The sequence below is a fragment of the Rana temporaria genome, chromosome 8 (genome assembly GCF_905171775.1).
Source record: "Rana temporaria chromosome 8, aRanTem1.1, whole genome shotgun sequence".
NCBI classification, from domain to species: Eukaryota; Metazoa; Chordata; class Amphibia; order Anura; family Ranidae; genus Rana; species Rana temporaria.
The window spans coordinates 73,133,708-73,153,839 of NC_053496.1; the positions used below are offsets into that span (position 1 = coordinate 73,133,708).

Here is a 20,132-nt window from a genome sequence, read left to right on the forward strand (position 1 = left end):
AAATATAAACAAAAGAATGCCGGCAATGAAAAATTGAAAAATTCTGAAAAATACATGGGGTCCCCCCAATCCATACCTTGCCCCTTCGGGTCTGGTATGGGGTGAGCGAGTGACTGCCCCTGGCATGACGGGCTGCATGCTCAGGTAAGGGACTTATACAGATTTTGGGGGGACCTCGTGCTGTTTTTTTCTAATTTGTTTTTTCATTGCTGGCATTCTTTTGTTTATATTTCAGTTTTTAGTGGGGAAGCCAGCTGATGAGTCATCGGTTGTTAAAGATGCGTTGACCGGATTTTCGGCCTTCTCCTTAAGACCAACTATTCTTCACACAGAATTTTAATCGGTTGATAATTTTTTGATCAATCCAGATTAGAATCATTATTAAAATTTGTAATTTAAAAAAAAAATTATACGAAAAAAAAAATCAGCGAATTTCAATGAAAAACGGATCTTTGTATAACCAAAAATATGTCCAAATTTATAGTGCATCTGGAAAGTAGTGACAGCTTCACTTTTTACACATTTTGTTATGTTACAGCCTTATTCCAAAATGTATTAAATTAATTATTTTACTCAAAATTATACAAACAATATCCCCATAATGACAATGTGAAAGTTTGTTAGAAATCTTTGCCAATTTATTAAAAATAAAAAACAGAAAAAAATATTTTTAATAAATTGGCAAAGATTTAAAAAACATTATTTCACATTGTCATTATGAGGTATTGTTTGTAGAATTTTGAAGAAAATAATGAATTTAATCCATTTTGGAATAAGGCTGTAACATAACAAAATGAAGAAAAAGTCAAAGCGCCTTTGAATACTTTTCCGGATACACTGTATATTCAGATCGAAGTGAATTGCACATGTCTAGAATTAACCCTGCATCTCCTAATGATCTCTTACCTGGTACACACTGATTTTTTTCGTTCAACTCAGCAGGCTGAAAGAAAAAAAAATTGAGGCGCTCAGGAAGAACTTGTTGTTCTAACTATCCAATGTCATTAAAGCAATCTCCCTGCTCCACCCCCCCCCCACCAGAACACACCGGTCAGTTCTCGCAGCTGTCGGCTGCGATTGCTGATCGGATGCCGATCGGCAGATGTTTTTCTGGCATGCCCCTTTGACAGAAGCCAGGCGTTCAGCCAACCGGATTCCGTAGGGCACGCTGCCATACACACATTTCTGTTGAGCCAACCAATATAGGATCACACAGATCCTATATCGGTTGGCTCAACAGAAATGTGTGTATGGCAGCCTGCCCTTTAGAAGCCGGCTGCACCAGGCTTAAGAAAAGTATGTTGCATTAAGTAAAATAATCCTATTATTTCTGTGTTCCAGTTGGGTGGATTTCTCCTCATTTCCTTTTCTTTTTGACACCCTACAAATAGATAGGAAGTGGTGAGAAACTTCCCAAATGTGGTGACACTCAGCAATAAAAAGTTGACAGACGTTCCCATATTCCACACTCTATCCAAAATTGAAACAGGTCAGATACATATGAAATATGCCATATGAAAATTAAATAATTGTCACTTTCAGCTAGCAGGTGTTGTGTGCAGGGATTTAGTAGCAAGTGTAAACTGATCTTCTGCTTTCAGAATTATTCACAACACAGATGAATGTGACAGAGGGGGGACAACCCCCCCCCCCCATAGTGCTTGCTGAACCAAATGGGTTTTTACTTAGAAGTTAAAAAAGTGCAGTTTTGGCTGCTTTCTCAATACATAGCACAAAGTACACTGTTGACACCTCTGTTGTATTCTGGTTTGTTGCAAGTATGGATGTAAGTCTTATGACTTGTGTTTGTTTTTGTAGAATGGGCTAAATGCTCTCCATCTTGCATCCAAAGAAGGGCATGTTGAAATAGTTTCGGAACTCATTCAACGAGGTGCTGATGTTGACGCATCTACAAAGGTTTGTGTCTATCTCTATATTTTATAGCATATACCATACTTATTTCTCCATTCTTACATGGGAAATACACTAATCATTACATACTATTAAAAGTCTGGTGGGCACTCCTCAACACAGCTCTCATTTTCAATTTTTTTTATGGATATTTGGGTATTTGGAGACCAGAAACCTCAATGCTTCCTTTTAGGTCTCTTGCTGACAATTTAAAACGGTTGTTTTCTGTAATATTTGAAAGGTCAGAACTGGGTAAAACAAGGGTCACATGTGAAATCTCTGCGTAATCGGCACGGTGGCAGCCCAAAATCTTCCACAGCAGGTAGAAGGTCACTGGGCACTAAAAGGTCACTGTGCAAAACAAGGACTATGAGTTCCCCTAAACTTGTGATAGGACATCCCTCTGCAAAGAGACTCAGTGACTCACAATGTTCCTCAGCAGATTACACAAAAAATAGGCTTTTGTTGTCTTTCCATGAATGGATCTCAGTTGTCCTGTACAATAATGATATTAGTTTTGAATATCATTACCACCCTTTTCCTATTTTTTTGTGTTTGTGTGCTTACTGTAGCTCTCTTAAAACTGTTTCCTCTTGCTGGTCTATTATATCACACAATATAGAGAACTACCTCTAATTGCCTCCCCAAATAACATACCAGACATACAGTAATTAGCACACAAACTAGACCAAGGGGTGTCTAACTTAATCTCATTGTGGGCCGCATCAGCATTATGGTTGTTCTCAAAGGGCTGGTTGTACCTGTTATGCCCCGTACACACGATAGAAATTTCCGATGGACTGACTTTTTCCATTGGAAATTCTGACCGTGTGTATGCCCCATCGGAAATTCCGATGAATTCCATTGGAGTTTACATAGAGAACATGTTCTCTTTTCCTCCGATGGAATTCCATCGGAATTCCGATGTGAATTTGGTCAGACAAAGGTCCGATCGTGTGTACGAGGCATACGTGGTAAGATTTTAATGGGGCAATAAATACCAGGAGTGTGTTATATGCTGAGTGCAGGGTTTAGGGGTGTGCAGGGTTCAGCTCACTTTCACAGGTTGTCCACATATCACACCTCTCCCCCTGGGTGCAAGGGCCACATGAAATTGCCCGGTGGGCCGGATTTGGCCCATAGGCCTTGTGTTTGACACTTGTGTACTAGACCATTAGCTATCAATATTTTGCATTGTTATCCATAAAAAGTAACGGAGCTTGCTGTGGAAAATAAGCCCTTTCCTTCTCCCCTGGGTAACATATGTTGTAGAATTTCTACACATCCTTAACAGGTAAGTGAACAAGAACCCAACATCATACATTGCCTCACAGAAAACAGCTTTTGAATTAAAGCGTCCTATTATGCCACTGCCACTAGGACCACCTTCAGGTGACTCTTTTGTGAGAAAAGTGCTTCTGTTGATGACCTTTTCCATGTTTGCTCCCTGACTGTCATGCTGATGCTTTGACATTAAAGCTTTTTGAGTCTATGATCCAGGACAAGTATGGAAAAAAGGAATTCTGACACCTAATTACAGCATTCTTGTTCCGATTTATGCTTCAAAAGTATTGAAGCCAGACACAGCCAAGAAACTAACATTTTTTCAAAGCTGTCAAGCACTGGCAGCCCCACACATTTATAATGATAGAATACTTTTAAAGCACAAATGCGATTTATTTAAAGTATAACTGAAGGCAAAACTTTTTTCTTAGTTTTAGATTTAATAGAAAGGGGTTAGAACAGCTGCCCAGTTGTTGTTTTTTTTCTGTTTGTGCCCTCATTTAGGAGATTTAACCTCCCTACTTGTGTTGGTTACCTGCCTCATCAAAAATAAAAGAAAATCTCATGTTTTGAGTGACCATTATAACAGGAATAATGGGAAAATTTTCCAAAGTATAGTATACACTAGTTCTGGTGACTACTAGGGATTTTCCTCACTTTGAAGGGATTTCTTCTCACTTCCTGTCATGGCTATGGGACAGGAAGTGAAAGAAAATCTCCCCAATGTGACACAGGTAACTAAAAACAAACAACGACAGGGGTTGCTCTATCCAAAATGCAAAAAAGATTTTCAATTTTCTTTCAGTTCTACTTTTAAGCCTCTCACTGAGGCTGTGTGTACAAGTTTTGAACAATTTTTGTAGTTATACATATCACAGAGGAAAAATCATTGTTGACTTGGGCATCAGAAGAATTGGAGATCTGTGAGGTTTACCAAAAAATAGTGCTGCAATAAGGTTGACTGAGAGGATTGCTGATCTTCTGAAAATGCTAGTTGCTTGATGCTCTTGCTGAGCCAATGGTTTTAATGCTTTGTGATATACTGACTCAGAACATGTAAGCATATCGGGTTCCCTGGCTTTACTTCATTTGCATTATACCTGTTCCAAGTCTGTTACTTCATTTTTTTAAAGCAAAGGTAGCCAGGTAGATATTGTTTTTCAGAAGGTGGCCAGCAATGTCAGCCTCAATATTGCTCTCAGTATAAATTTATTTTAAACAAAGGGGTATTGTTTCACTTTAGGATACAATGAGCCAAAGATGCAAGCAGTTCTAGTGCTTGACCTATGTTGGCATTCCTAAATCTGTTGGCGGGGCCACTTTAATGGTGGGGCCACGGCAACAAAATTTTTATGGCCTTGGGTAAATTTTCTGATATGTCCAGCACCCTTCTGCCATGGTATTTGTTTAGAAATAAGAGTGCTGCAAAGACCTAAATGACCTATGATGTTGCATTACATGGAGGATCTGCGTGGTGGGGTTTCAGTTTCTCTAAATATTGGGGCCAATATAATTACCCAAATAGCAAGGATAACTTGCCACACATTTGAATTTGAATGTTGAATTGTAAGTCTTTTTATCTTGCTGCACAGTTTCACGGGCAAGTTGTACGCTTGCAGAGCACTTGAAGAACAAGTTCTAGTTGACGCAGTGACCCCTGTGGTGGGATGACTGTAGGACAACATAACTGAACCAGAATTTGTAGCAGACTTGTAGAATGTTTGCTAAGAATGTTGATCTGGAGTCCTGCAATGCGGACTTGCTGCAATTGTTCAACAAACTTGTGAAGCCACGCAAGTCTAGCAATAGCTTAGCAAATCATTTTCAAACTTGCAGCTCAATTGCTTGCTATCTGGGTAGCTGTCAGTCATAGGTATGCGTGTCAACTTTTCTGTACGCATATATATATATATATATATATATAGAATCTTTGGTGTCTGTGTCATTATAAAAGTAAAAGAGTCAGGGTGTTAGTTGTGACCTGTACTGTACAGTCTTGTGAATATTGTAAAACCCATTACAATTTATGTAGACTTTACTTTACTAACATTGTTTTAAAGCTTTAGGTGTACAGCTTGATGCGTCCTTTTAATGATCTTATGAAAAGGAAATGTACTTTATCTAAAATAACAAATGCATTTCTTATTTTCTTTTGCAGAAAGGCAACACTGCTCTTCACATAGCATCCTTAGCGGGACAAGCAGTAGTAGTGAAAGTTTTGGTAACAAATGGCGCTAATGTTAATGCACAGTCTCAGGTAAAATTATTGTAACTCTGCACAAATATGAAAAACCTAATCACAGTTTTAAACATCAAAACAAAATGTTAAAGCCCAACCCCAGCTAAAACGATGTAACTAAAGTCACTGCCTTGACAGATTTATTGTTTGTAGGGAGATTACGACTTCACTCCAAACCTGTAAATGGAAGAGGTTTAAAGCCCAGCTCTAGCCAAACAATTCCCAATGAAGTGAAGCTGTTATCCTAAATGCATATCCAGCTTATATTTTCAGAAACTAAAAGCACACTTTGACAATACAGTCTTGCTACATAATTGCAGATTATAATTAGGAGCTGGCGTTCCATAAAAAAAAAGAAGAAAAATAACTTTCATGCCAGCATTTTTTTATTGAATTGAAGCAAATTGCAAAGGGGACATTGGTGTCAGAATTGGAGCTCCCAGCATTTAGTCTGTCAGCTATACATGTAAATATTAAGTTGCAGTCTTACTTGTCTGGTGTCTTCTTCTACCCTGATTGATGTGGATATGTATTGTGTATTGTGTATTGTGTTAGCAAGCTGTTTGAAGTCATTCTACTACATTTCTTAACTGAGAGATTCTGTGATGGGAGTGCTGATTATTACATGCTGTGTAGAAGGAGACGTGCACAGAAAGGAGTAAAAAGTACCTACAATGAAGGATTTATGCGGCTGAGCCTGGCATGCACCGATGAATTCTGAGCTTGTAACTATGTACGTTCTGTATAGTTGTGCAAACTGCATTGTTACATGGCCAGAATCAATAATGAGAAGAGTGTACAGTGTTCCTGATTTCTCTGTTTTCTAGTAAAGGGTATAAAAAGCCAAGAAGCTTTTTTTGCTACTGTAAAAGCGTTGCCCATAGGAATCTTTCAGCTGACATTTTGTAGCGCATCTTATGCCCTGTACACACGATCGGAGTTTCCGATAAATAAAGTCAGACGGAATTTTTTCATCGGATATTCCGACCATGTGTGGGCCCCAATCGGACTTTTTTCGTCGGAGTTTAGAAATAGAACATGTTTTATTTTTTCCCAGATGGAAAAACTTCCTATTTTTCCCATCGTCTGTGTGGAACTCCGACGGAGAAAAAACCCACGCATGCTCAAAATCAAGTCGACGCATGCTAGGAAGCACTGAACCTAATTTTTCTCGGCTCGTTTTACGTCACCGCGTTTTGAATGCTCGGGAATTTGGTCTGACAGTGTGTATGCAAAACAGCTTGAACGGAATTCCGACGGAAAATTCCATTGGATTTTATCCGATCGGAAATTCCGATCGTGTGTAGTACAGGGCATAAGTGGTGCTTTAGACATCACCTCTATCTTTTAGGGTACCTTCTGACATCTTTCTAAGAGGCTAAATATACACACAAGTCCAAACCAGGTGCACAGGTGAGAAATATAACTTGGCAGATGGAAATATACCATAGCAACTATGGGCCAGATTCACAGAAAACTCCGACGGCGTAACGTATCGTGTTTACGTTACACCGCCACAAGTTTTCAGCGCAAGTGCCTGATTCACCAAGCACTTGCGTGTAAACTTACGGCGGTGTATCGTAAAGACGTCCGGCGCAAGCCCGCCTAATTCAAATGGGGCATGTACCATTTAAATTAGGCGCGCTCCCACGCCGGACGTACTGCGCGCTCTCCGTTTTGAAATTCCCGCCGTGCTTTGCGCGAAGTGACGTCATTTTTTTGAACGGCGACGTGCGCAACGTACTTTCGTATTCCCGGAGGTCTTACGCAAAAAAAATAAAAATTTTAATTCGACCCGGGAACGACGGCCATACTTTAACATGGCTCGTCTAAAGTTAAGCCATGTTAAAGCAGGCTTAACTTTGCGACGGGAAAAAATTACTAGCGACAACGTAACAAACGCGAAAACCTTTGTGGATCGCCGTAAAACCTTATTTGCATAGCTGATGCTGGAAAACGACGCAAACTCCACCCAGCGGCGGCCGAAGTATTGCATCCTAAGATCCGACGGTGTAAGTCAATTACACCTGTCGGATCTAAGGGCTATCAATGCGTAACTGATTCTATGAATCAGCCGCATAGATACGATCAGAGATACGACGGCGTATCAGGAGATACGCCATCGTATCTCTTCTGTGAATCTGGCCCTATGCAACTATGTAACGGCAACTCCCAAAACTCTTGCAAACATCATGAAAAGGAGCCACATTTAACAAAGCTGGGGCACATACATATTTTGACCCCTATGTGAAAGATGGATACATGTAGATCCAGGAGCCACCAAAGTTATGGAGGTGATGTAACCAAGGACCAGAAGTGACACGCAGATCTGGCCAGAAATTACGTCACAATTAATGCTGGCAGAAAAAGCAGATGGAGACTCTGTAATTTGTTTAATAATGTGGCTCCAATAATTTTTATTGTACAATTTAATACAAGACTTCATTTTAATAAACTCATATGGATCTTTTTCAATTTCCTTGACTGAGTTCCTGGGCTCCAGTTCTATTTGGTAGTGGATTAAATAGCACTGTATGCGCTTCAGCTTTGTTCTATGTGGCTCCTTTTCTAGGAGGCTGTTTATATCCAGTTGCCCTTGGCACATTTTAAATGGCACCCTCACCCAATGCTTATTGAGTCCCACGAGCAGCAGTCTTTCTATATGCACAGATAATCAGGCTGCTTTGCCGAGTGTAGTGTGAAACATATAAAGAAGAACATGTATTAAGTTAACCATACATATTACAATCTAAACTTACAATCTTTGCACAATTTTTTTTAGATTTTACAAAACTACAACCCCAATACCAGAAAAGTTAGGACGCTGTACAAAATCTTGAAAAACAGAATGCAATCATTTGCAAATCTTATAAACCCATATTTTATTCACAGTAGAAATGCTAAACCGCATACTGCATATATGACAACAGAATGGCATCATAGTAGAATAGTCTGGGTGCTTAACTGGTAGGTCCTCAGTCCAGACCTTTCATCAATTGAAAATATTTGTCACATTTGTCAAATACAAAAAAGAAGACCCAGAACTGTTGAGCAGTTAGAATCCTATATCAGGCAAGAATGAAACAACATTCCTCTCTGAAAACTCCAGCAACTGGTCTCCTCAGTTCCCAGCAGTTTTACAGAGCGTTGATAAAAACAGAAAGGGATGCTAAACCATGGTACACATGGACCTGTCCCAACTATTTTGAGACATGTTGCTGCCATCAATTTCAAAATGACCTTATTGTTTTCTTAAACAACTGCCCCCCCCCTCAGACCAGCACAGGGGTGGCAGGGCAGACAGACACACTCCTCAACGGCCAGTCTTTTCTTCTTACAACACCCCCCCCCCCACCCTGCTCACCACCTTGGGCTCTCAGTCTGAGCTAGGGGGGTCCGGATTCAGTGTGGGGAAGCAGCCGCCCCAGCAGAGAGAGATGACACACACACACAGGCCGCAGCAGCGGTGGGTGGAGGCAGAGCTAGCAGGAGGGATTATACTCACTCACTGGATGGTCTGGACCAGTCTATTGCGGCCACGGCACTGGGGGGTGTTCTAAAAAACAACTAAAGGGATAGGGAGCAACCAGAGCCAGCAGGGATGCCCTTGTGATGATCAGACGGTGTCATCCGACTCAGGTGCGGAGCGCACCCCCATAGCGAAGTCACTCAGCCACTGACAACCCCCCAATGTGTGGTACCCGGGGCGGACCACCCCCCTGCCCCCCTATTGGTACACCCCTGATTTACCCATTGACACAAGCCTTAAAATTGTGCTTCCAAATCATTTGAAGTAAGAAAGTGTTAAAATGGGGGTTTATTGCTGATTGTGTCTCTACGTGGGTGATCATTAGAGATGTCATACGAACTGTAAATTAGTATTTTAAAGCAGTTGTAAACTATTTTTTTCAGAAGGTCAACAATGGTAGCATATATTCCTTTCCTTCCTAGACAATGTGTTCTGTTATGACAAAAAATCTAAAGTAAGTAGTAATGGATTATAACAACCATTTTGATTTCAGCTTTTTTTGATTATAGTAACTGATGAATGAGGGTTTTAGTTGGTTGCTATGAGAGTCTGCACTTTGCATATTGCTGTTTGCATTATTTAAAAAATGCCTGCATGTGTCAGCTTGTTTTGTTAATGTATATAATGATATATAGGAGCACATGTCTCATTTAAACTGTATTGTCTTTATTTTCAGAATGGCTTTACACCACTGTATATGGCAGCACAGGAGAATCACTTGGATGTTGTGAAGTTTTTGCTGGACAATGGGGCAAGTCAGAGTCTTGCTACAGAGGTAAGAGTTTCTATTGGAGAAAGGCATAAACATCAGACGGACGTTCCATGAACAAATGATTGTGCAGGATTGCATGCAGTCAACACATAATAACTATATACAAAAATAGTTTTTGCTCTGTTGCTATTAACAGCTTCTGATAAAATGAGGAGTATGGAAACCAGTGACACTGGCTCACTATTGCTGTCTGTGGGCAAAATCACCCCCCAACAAGGACAACTTGAAACATTACAATTATATTGTATTGGGTGAAAAGGTGAATACACTGAGGCCTCGTACACATGAGGGGACAGTCCGATGAAAACGGTCCGCCGGACCGTTTTCATCGGACATGTCCGCTGGGAGATTTCGGTCTGATGGCTGTACACACCATCAAACTGAAATCCGCACGGACAGAGAACGCGGTGACGTAGACGACACTGACTTTCTCTATCGCACGAGTTCAATGCTTCCACGCATGCCTCGAATCAATTTGACGCATGCGCGGGATTTCGGTCCGCTGGTTAGACGTACTAACGTACTAATGGCACAGCAAAATGATACGAGTTCATTGCACACAAATTTCAGTGGACCCGATTTTTAAAAAGTAAAGATTTTCTATCTTGTAAGTAACATCTAAAATATGTTATTGCGTGTAAGCATTACCCAGAAAAAATTACCTTTTTGTCGAGTTTATTTTGAAAAATAGCAAATGTCATTGACTACGCCTAAGCACGCCTGTGCTTTAAGCCTATTAGCTATATATCTGCATTGCTATATAAGGCAGTGTGCTTTTGACTGTTGGTCTCATGAAAGCGGAACTTCATCTGAAAAGGGAACTTTCACTTATTTACATCCCCCCCCCCCTCTCTTCTACCATTCACAAAGTGCAGCATGGCTCCCGCATGTGCAGTGGGAAACCGGCTGTGAAGCCGCAAGGCATTTGGTCAGTTCCCCTTAGTCAAAATGCCAGCGCCTGGACCCAAAGCTGTTTGAAGAATCAGCTCCGGTGAGGACAATGCTGGATCTTTGGACAGGTAAGTGTCCTTATATTAAAAGCCAGCAGCTACAGTATGTGTAGCTGCTGACTTTTAATTTTTTGGGGGGAGATTGGAGCTCCTCTTTAAATTCCTGTTCTGCTTCATTCATTTTGAGGACCTGTGCTTTCTGCATCTCCACTGCTGCTTAACATTTTTTTCCCAGAGCTTATTGAATGTGGTGAAATTTCACTTTACAAATAATACCCCATTACGTGCAAGGAAAATAATCATTGTTTTTGCTTGCACATGATTAAATGTTGAAAGTCAGTAGAGCTTCACCTCATTTAACAAGCTCTGGGGAAACGTTCCTTGCAAATTGCAACTACTCTTGAAAAGTGAACAGTCAATTTGCCTTCAGTAAAAATATCAACAGGCAGCCTACAGGTATTACCGATGACTAATCATTTGTCCAGTGGTGGCCCATCCATAGGGGGCGCTCAGGCGCTGCCCCCTCAAGCTGTAAAAAATTAATAAAAAAAAATGAAAAAAAAAATCACTTTAAGAGTGACCAGGCGCCGGACATGCGGCGGTCTATGGGAAGCTTCCCAGCCTGCAATCAGCTGATTGCAGGCTGGGAAGCTGATTTGCCCATGTTTAGGGAGTGGTCGGGGCGCACGCAATGCGCCCGCAAACACTCCTACCCCACTGTCATTTGTCTGTGGCTACAGTAGCTGGCTATGGTTTGGCGCTGTGGGGACCAGAGGAGAGGACAGTGGGTGGTGCTTTTTTCGTCACTGTGGGGGTGGAGTCGTGTGCGTGCAGTGAATTCAGAGAAGAGACGGTGACATTGAAAGTAAGTGCTGGCACACTGGGGCGGACAGAGTGACCATTCAGTGGGGGGGCCACATGAGAGGCTCCTCGGAGCCTGAGGACAGGGGGGATGGATGGAGTAAGAGGGCCGGTCCTGTGCAGACTGCAGAGAGAGAAAGAGCCAGAGACAGCCTTTGGAGGGGGAGGCGGCGGCACCAGCACTTCCTGAACCAGCAGTGAGAGAACTCAGGGCAGGGGTCGGCACTCAGCATCAGTTCACAGCACCGCCGGCAAATAGGCTGCATGTGTGACTCTGGCAAACTGAAGGTAAGGGGTGTGTGTGTGTGTGCGCGGGAACCAGGGGTGGACTGAGTGACCATTAAGTGGGGGGCCACATGAGAGGCCCCTCGGAGGACAGGGGGGATGGATGGATGGAGTAAGTGGGCCAGTCCTGTGCGGAGAGAGAAAGAGCCAGAGACAGCCTGGGGAGGAGGAGGCAGCACCAGCACTTCCTGAACCAGCAGTGAAAGAACTCAGGGCAGGGGTCGGCGTAAGTTCACAGCACTGCCGGCAAATAGGGCTGCATATGTAACTGACTTGTTTTATTCATCTCCCTCGTGTCAGTGAGAACAGCGATGTGTCTCTCCCACACTGCTATCTGCATAGTTCCCAGCAGGAGGTGTGGCTGCTGTTTTACCCAAATGCAGCTGGAAGCTGATTGGTCTGCTTCTCTGTCACTCAGCTCTGCACCTGTCTCCCCCTGAAGTCCAGGCTGTGCTGGGGAGTACAATGTGCAGCCTGGAGAATAAAATGTCTGCTGGAGCAAGAGGGGTAAGAGCCAGTGGCCCCTCTTGTCACATTTGTGTACACTGATCCCTGTTTACCATCAATGGTGAACATGAGTGCAGAGCGGGTGAAGCAATGCAACATGTGTGATGGAACATGGGGGGTAGCAGACCCTGTATGTGTGTGTGTGGGGGGGGGGGCTTTACTTCATTTAATGGGGGGGCCCTGTGTGTCCTGATCAGGAACAGTGTACTCACAATGGGTGAGCCCCTGTCATGTAGATTAAGAGACCCCGGTGTGCCTGGATGTCATGTGTATATATAGCTAGCTGTATACACTATATACACACATTGTGAGTACATCTGTCCTGTATACAGGAAGGAAGAAGGTAGGTGTATATAGCTATACACTACAGGATAGATGTACTCACAATGTGTGTATATTATCTGTGTAGTCGTGTATACAGCTATATCTACCCACACCTTCTTCCATCCTGTATATAGAGACCTTGCTCCATCATCATTGACTGCAGATATACATCATTTGTCCTGTTACTGTATATATAGCTGTATACAGGACAAATGATGTATATCTGCAGTCAGTGATGATGGAGGAAGGTCTCTATATACAGGAAGGAAGGTGGGGTATATATAGCTGTATATGAGATGGCACTTGTGGTCACAGATGAGACGGCACTGGTGGGCACAAATGAGATGGCACTAGTAGGCACAAATGAGACGAGGCTTTGTGAGAAATGTTTATATACCAGGCTTTGTGAGAAATGCTATATACCAGGCTTTGTGAGAAATGCTATATACCAGGCTTTGTGAGAAATGCTATATACCAGGCTTTGTGAGAAATGCTATATACCAGGCTTTGTGAGAAATGCTATATACCAGGCTTTGTGAGAAATGTTTATATATCAGGCTTTGTGAGAAATGCTTCATACCAGGCTTTTTGAGAAATGCTATATACCAGGCTTTGTAAGAAATGATATATACCAGGCTTTGTGAGAAATGCTATATACCAGGCTTTGTGAGAAATGTTTATATACCAGGCGTTGTGAGAAATGCTATATACCAGACTTTGTGAGAAATGCTATATACCAGGCTTTGTGAGAAATGCTATATGCTATACTCTGCTGTGATTCTGGGCTGTATACTCTGCTGTGAGACTGGGCTGTATACTCTGCTGTGAGACTGGGCTGTATACTCTGCTGTGAGACTGGGCTGTATACTCTGCTGTGAGACTGGGCTGTATACTCTTCTGTGAGACTGGGCTGTATACTCTGTTGTGAGTCTGGGATGTATACTCTGCTGTGAGACTGGGCTGTATACTCTGCTGTGAGTCTGGGCTGTATACTCTGCTGTGAGACTGGGCTGTATACTCTGCTGTGAGTCTGGGCTGTATACTCTGCTGTGAGTCTGGGCTGTATACTCTGCTGTGAGTCTGGGCTGTATACTCTGCTGTGAGACTGGGCTGTATACTCTGCTGTGAGTCTGGGCTGTATACTCTGCTGTGAGTCTGGGCTGTATACTCTGCTGTGAGACTGGGCTGTATACTCTGCTGTGAGTCTGGGCTGTATACTCTGCTGTGAGACTGGGCTGTATACTCTGCTGTGAGACTGGGCTGTATACTCTGCTGTGAGTCTGGGCTGTATACTCTGCTGTGAGTCTGGGCTGTATACTCTGCTGTGAGACTGGGCTGTATACTCTGCTGTGAGACTGGGCTGTATACTCTGCTGTGAGTCTGGGCTGTATACTCTGCTGTGAGTCTGGGCTGTATACTCTGTCCTGTGATGAGCTGTCCTGAGCTGTATACTCCTGACACTATGGGTGGAAGCAAGTGGAATACAAAGTGGGTGGATGCTATAAGGGGTGGGCCGTATAAGTGGGAGGGGTCAAAAGAGGGGCGGGTCTAAAACTTCACCAGCCGCCACTGCATTTGTCCCCTGCTTGTCTTTGACAAGCACAGTTTCCACATGACCTCTTTAATGCACCAAAACCAGCACTTATAAATGGTTAAGTTCCGGTAGGATGTATTTTACAGTTTTAAGAGGTTTTAAATCCAGGGCTCTGTTTCTTGTTCTATCCACAGGATGGCTTTACACCCCTGGCAGTCGCTTTACAGCAGGGCCATGACCAAGTGGTATCTCTGCTTCTGGAAAATGACACAAAAGGAAAGGTTCGTCTTCCGGCACTCCACATCGCTGCCAGGAAGGATGACACAAAAGCCGCTGCACTTCTCCTGCAAAATGACCACAATGCCGACGTGGAATCCAAGGTTTGTGAATGGGACATGGATGGAAAGCACCATATTCTGCACGCTGTTATAAAATCAACTGTCTTCTTAGCAAAGTATATAAATATAGCATTGCAAACCTTCCTTCAGTTCTAAATGTCATTGCCCTTGCTTCAACCCCAATATACAGTGTTTAGCACATTTTTATTTATTTCTTTGCCATTAAAGTTTATGTTATCTACCTTTTAAAGCTGAGCATGCGCTGCTATGATGCAATCATTTTCTAATAGAAAACACATATGCAGCACAGGGTAGTTTCACCTTATACTGAATTATGGATATATATAAAAGAAATCTAGAGTAGTCTACCTCTTTCTTCCCTTTTTCTCTTTTCCTATTATATTTGTGTGCGCACATACATACATCCTTATAGGACATGAAAATATACATCTTTATAAATAAAGGATTTGGGGGTCCAAATACATGTTCCTACAACCTCATTTAGCTTTTGCTGTTATGTTAATGTTATTCAAAGATTTAAGACTTATCAATCATTTTACTTAAATTGTAACTCAAATGCAAATAGTCCTTTATCTAACTGTTCTAAATACCACTCATTGATACTGATTTATTAAAGTCTTTGAATGTGTTCTTTTTGTAAAATGTATGAAGATTCACCTCATTTATACAATTATTTGGAAAAAAATTACTTTGTTTACTTATGTCATCTGCACATAAGTGTATATTTGATGTGAATATTTACACAATTTTTTGCGTGCGTATTCTCAAATATTTTTGTAAATCGGTCTCTTTGTGTGGTATATATACAGCATATGCTTTTCACGTGCCCATCATGTTCAATGCTGAGTTCTAGTATAAGGGGGTTCTAGAGATCTCCGCTGCTTTGGTTGCAGGAAAGGAAATCGCTCTGTCTATGGTCGGCTTTAGGGAAGGTGCTAGTGGTGTATTAGTCATCCAAACTACCCCCCCCCCCCCAAGATAAGGCTGGCACAAGGGTTATCTGCTCAGTGCGCAAACATTCAAATTCATCCAAAGCAATTGTGCATTTTTTTATTATTACAGTCCATGCACACTGGCCTTAAAAAGCTGAAAATTATTCTATCTGTCCAATCATATTAGGACATTTAGAGCCATATTGTAAACTCAACATTAAGGCTGGATTCACATCTATGCATTTTTAGTGCTTTTTGCATTGTGCAGATTTCCATTACAGAATGTATTCCATAGGAAACCATGTTAAATGGACTGTAGTGCCAATCTGCAAAATGCAAAAAGCACTAAAACTGCATAGGCGTGAATCCAGCCTAATGCCCTGTACACACGGCCCGGATTCTCGTCAGAAAAAAACATTGGGCCAAATTCCCAAAAACATAGCCTAACTTAACTTTCAGCAGTTAAGTTACACAGGCGTTAAATTTCTAACTAAGTGCCCGCTCTTCAAAGCACTTACCTAGAAATTACACGCCGTGTAACTTAAGTGCCTCCGTCGCAAGGCGGTCCTCCTCTCCGGGGGGCGATTACAATTTAAATGAGGCGCGCTCCCGCGCCGGCCGTACTGCGCATGCATGTGACGTAATTTTCCCGACGTGCAGCGCGCGAACGTCATTTACGCCGGGCTTTGTGGATTGCGACGGGACAATAAAGTTCCGACGGGTGAAAAAAAAAATACGCGCCGGGAAAAAAAATTCAAATTTAAAAAAAAAACGCGGCGATCGAAAAAAAGGTCTGGTTTTACATGGTGTACTAACTTTCCACATTGTAAAACCAGCCCTAATTTTGCGCAAGCAAATCGGAACTTACGCAGAAACCACAATGCTTAAAAGCTTTGTGGATCTGCTTAAGTCCTCATTTGCATACGCAAAGCGGCATTTCAATGAGAAATGCCCCCAGCGGCGGATGCGGTACTGCATCCTAAGATCTGACCGTGTAAGTGTCTTACACATGTCAGATCTTCTGCCTAACTTTGGAAAAATCCTTTTGAGGATCGTTTCCAAAGTTAGGCACAGAGATACGCAGGCTGAACAGCAGTTCCGCCTGCGTATCTCTTTTGAGAATTTGGCCCATTGTTTTTCCTGACGAGATTCCCGGCAAGATTTTCTTGCCGGCCGAGTGTACACACGTACGATTCAAAAGAACCGCCGTTCCTTTGAATGGCACGAACGCGGTGACGTCATCGACTACAAAGAGCATGCGCTCGTCACATTCGATGCCGTCGCCGCCATCGTGCTTCACCCTACCTATGCCTTGGAAGCTACCGTGCATGCGTCAAAGTCATTTTGAGCATGCGCAGGTTTTCACGGATAGGTAAGTATATACACGCTCGGGTTTCTTGGCAGGAAAACACTGCCGGGAATCACAACGAGAAAATAAAGAGCAGGTTCTCTCTTTTTCTCGTCTAGATTTTGGGCAGTTTTCTTGACGAGAAACGTCAAAGCTTTGTACACACGCACGGTTTACTCAGCAAGAAAGCTTTGCCAGCAGTTTTCTTGCTGTTTCTTGCCGAGAAAACCGTGCGTGTGTACGAGACTTTAGAGGTAGAAAAGAAAGCACCTGGATTTTGGAGAGAAGTTTTTAGGCAGAAAAAAAAGCCTAAACGCCTGCACAAAGAGACTCTGTACGAGTGTTTTTTTTTTCTGTCAAGGGAACAGTGTGCATGAACGCTTAGGCCTGCTTCACACCAAGGCATTTTTTAGTGCCTTTTCAGTTTTGCAGAAACACAAAACAGTCCATTTAACATGATTTCCTATGGATGTAGTTCACATCTGTGCATTTTTTGGAATGGGCCAGGGACTTGTTTCTAGTTTTTGGTTCCATAGACTTCAATGGATCAAAAGTGTGTATTGAAAAATGCAAAATGCACCTGGAATATGCAAACTGCAACCTGCATAGGTGTTAACCAGGCCTTAAAACAGGGTTTATATAATGCTAACAAGGAACACAGTACAGTTACAATCCAATAAAGGAAGGTTTAGGCTGGATTCACACCTATGCATTTTTAGTGCTTTTTGTATTTTGCAGATTTGCACTACAGAACATGTTCTATAGGAAACCGTGTTAAATGGACTGTACTGCAAATCTGCAAAATGCAAAAAGCACTAAAACTGCATAGGTGTGAATCCAGCCTTAAATGGCTCTGCCTGCGAAGCAGGTATACTCATACATTCCTGTGTTGGGCTCAGGAAAATCCTCCCTTCTCTTTTGCCATTGGCCAGACTCAATGTCGTGCATTTGACATTAATAGACTGCAGTTACTGATCTGACTGCAGACTCTCCTCCTCTATTCTGTGTGACTTTACTATTGCTTGAGCTTGCTTGCGTGATTGACAGGCAAGGAGGCAAACATTGATTTTAAAGATCCTACCGATGAATAAAAACACACAAGTGCAGTATTAACCCTTACTAGTCTGCCAAGAATAGATTCACGACTAGCCTCTAAAGCGCTCATTGGCATGTTAGTAACACATTTCCTGTTTTTGCCCATTTAACATTCAGTGTTCTATTTTTCTAGTTTCATTTCTTGATTCATTGTTTCCAAAGAGTTTATTATTGCTAATAATTTATGGACTCAATGTATTGCGATGTGTGCATTTGTCCAGGTAGTATAAATTCACACTACAGCATTTAGTAATAAAATCTGTTTTATGTAAACTGCATGATATAGCATGCAGAATCACCTGGTAATACTGTGTGATAATGAATCATCAGACTCTGAACTCCCCTTCTGTGCCTGCCTTGTGGTCATCCAATGTCCCATACAGTTATCATAATCCTTTATCATCCATGTCATCAGTGGTGGACTAACCATTCATTCTTTTCCCCCCTCTTTGCTTCCCAATGTGTAAACGTAGATGGTGGTGAATAGGACAACAGAGGTATATATATATATACACACAGTCACTTGCTCCTATCTTAGCACTGCTGCTGCATTCTCTTTCTCTTTTCTTGTGTTGCCTCCTATGTAGTTGTTTTGCTTTAGAACCCAAGGTAGCATGTGCAATAAGAGGCAATCCTGTACATGGGCTGTCTGCGGCTGAGCACTGTAAAAGAGCAGCAAAAATTGATAGCATGTCACATAATGTTTGCAATGATCCTGTAAATGTTTGTTCGGAGCGGCAGACAGTCCTGACACACTCCTTCCTAGATTGGTTCCTCTTAGGCTTCTCTGCATGACACTTGCACTCACCTGGTGTCAGCAACCTGGTGACCAGAACCTGGATCCTGCAGACCTTCAGTGATGAAGCCTTTATTAGATAGCATGGCTAAAGTTTCTGCTCTTTACAGATTGCCTTTAGTTCAGCTGTTTGAGAAATGGACTGAAGACTCACTGCATGAATTTTGCAAAGATATTGATTCAATAAAATTCCAACATTTAGCTATAGTTCACTTAACCATGGATCAGAGGAAAGTAACTGGGTTTGCATCAAAACTAATTCATAATATTTTTAAATCTACTATAGAAGAAAAGAAGCTACTTTCATACAGTACATGAGCTAATCTCTAGTGCATAGGTGTCAAACACAAGTCCTGTGGGCCGAATCCGGCCCTCCAGGCCATTTCATGTGGCCCTCGCACCTCCCCTGCAGCTGCAGGAGAGCTCCAGCCCTCCTCGGGTCCTCATCCAGACCCCTACGTTCTGCTTTCAAGCAATGGATCCAGCTTCTTCCAGCATGAGGCTAGGGGATGCACTGTGATGTAAGGAAGAGTGGGGGGACTCAACTTCTGATGGTGGGGTGGCTCTTGACAGCTTCACTGGAACAAAGGGGCCAAGCCCAACCCCTGAAAAGCAACCCCACACCATAATACCCCCTCCACCAATTTTTTTGGACCAGTACACAAAGCGAGGTCCATATAGACATGGATGAGCGTGTCCTTACCTCAACCCAATAGAACACTTTTGGGATGGATTTGAGCTGCGAGTCATGCCTCCTCGTCCACATCAGTGCCTAACCTTACAAATGCGCTTCTGGAAGAATGGTCAAGCATTCCCATAGACACTCTCCTAAACCGTGTTGATAGCCTTCCCAGAAGAGTTGAAGCTCTTATAGCTGCAATGGTTGGGCCAACTCAATATTGAACCCTACGGGCTAAGACTGGGGTGCCATTAAAGTTCATGTACATGTAAAGGCAGGTGTCTCAATACTTTCGGTAATAAAGGCCCAGATTCACAAAGGGCTTACGACGGCACAACGCCATGTACGCCGTCGTAAGTCCTGATCTGGGCCGTCGTATCTATGCGACTGATTCTTAGAATCAGTTACGCATAGATATCCATTAGATCCGACAGGCGTAAGGCTCTTACGCTGTCGGATCTTAAATTCAATTTTTTTTTCCGCCGCTAGGTGTCTCCTCCGTCGTTTTCCCCGTCGAGTATGCAAATGAGCTATTTACGTGAATTCCCGAACGTACGCGCGGTCGACGCAGTGAATTTACGACGTTTACCTAAGATTTGCGAGGCGTAAGGTTGTCCCTGCTAAATGAGGGGCAACCAATGTTAAGTATGGCCGTCGTTCCCGCATCGAAATTTTAAAAATTATGTTGTTTGCGTAAGTCGTCCGTGAATGGCGCTGGACGCCATTT

General features: G+C 42.5%; 1 protein-coding gene across 28 annotated transcripts in view; it reads left to right on the forward strand.

Moving 5' to 3' along the window:
• The window catches only part of ANK3 (ankyrin 3), a 391,181-nt gene that overhangs the window by 124,413 nt on the left and 246,636 nt on the right, over positions 1-20,132 (forward strand). For 22 of the 28 annotated variants that reach the window (XM_040362029.1, XM_040362006.1, XM_040362028.1 and 19 more), the window contains exons 3-7: positions 1,819-1,917; positions 5,354-5,452; positions 9,640-9,738; positions 14,391-14,576; positions 18,404-18,427. In XM_040362029.1, the coding sequence (XP_040217963.1) occupies positions 1,819-1,917; positions 5,354-5,452; positions 9,640-9,738; positions 14,391-14,576; positions 18,404-18,427 (507 nt within the window). The remainder of the gene's footprint in view (positions 1-1,818; positions 1,918-5,353; positions 5,453-9,639; positions 9,739-14,390; positions 14,577-18,403; positions 18,428-20,132) is intronic. The other 6 variants (XM_040362007.1, XM_040362013.1, XM_040362026.1 and 3 more) reach the window with 1 other exon arrangement.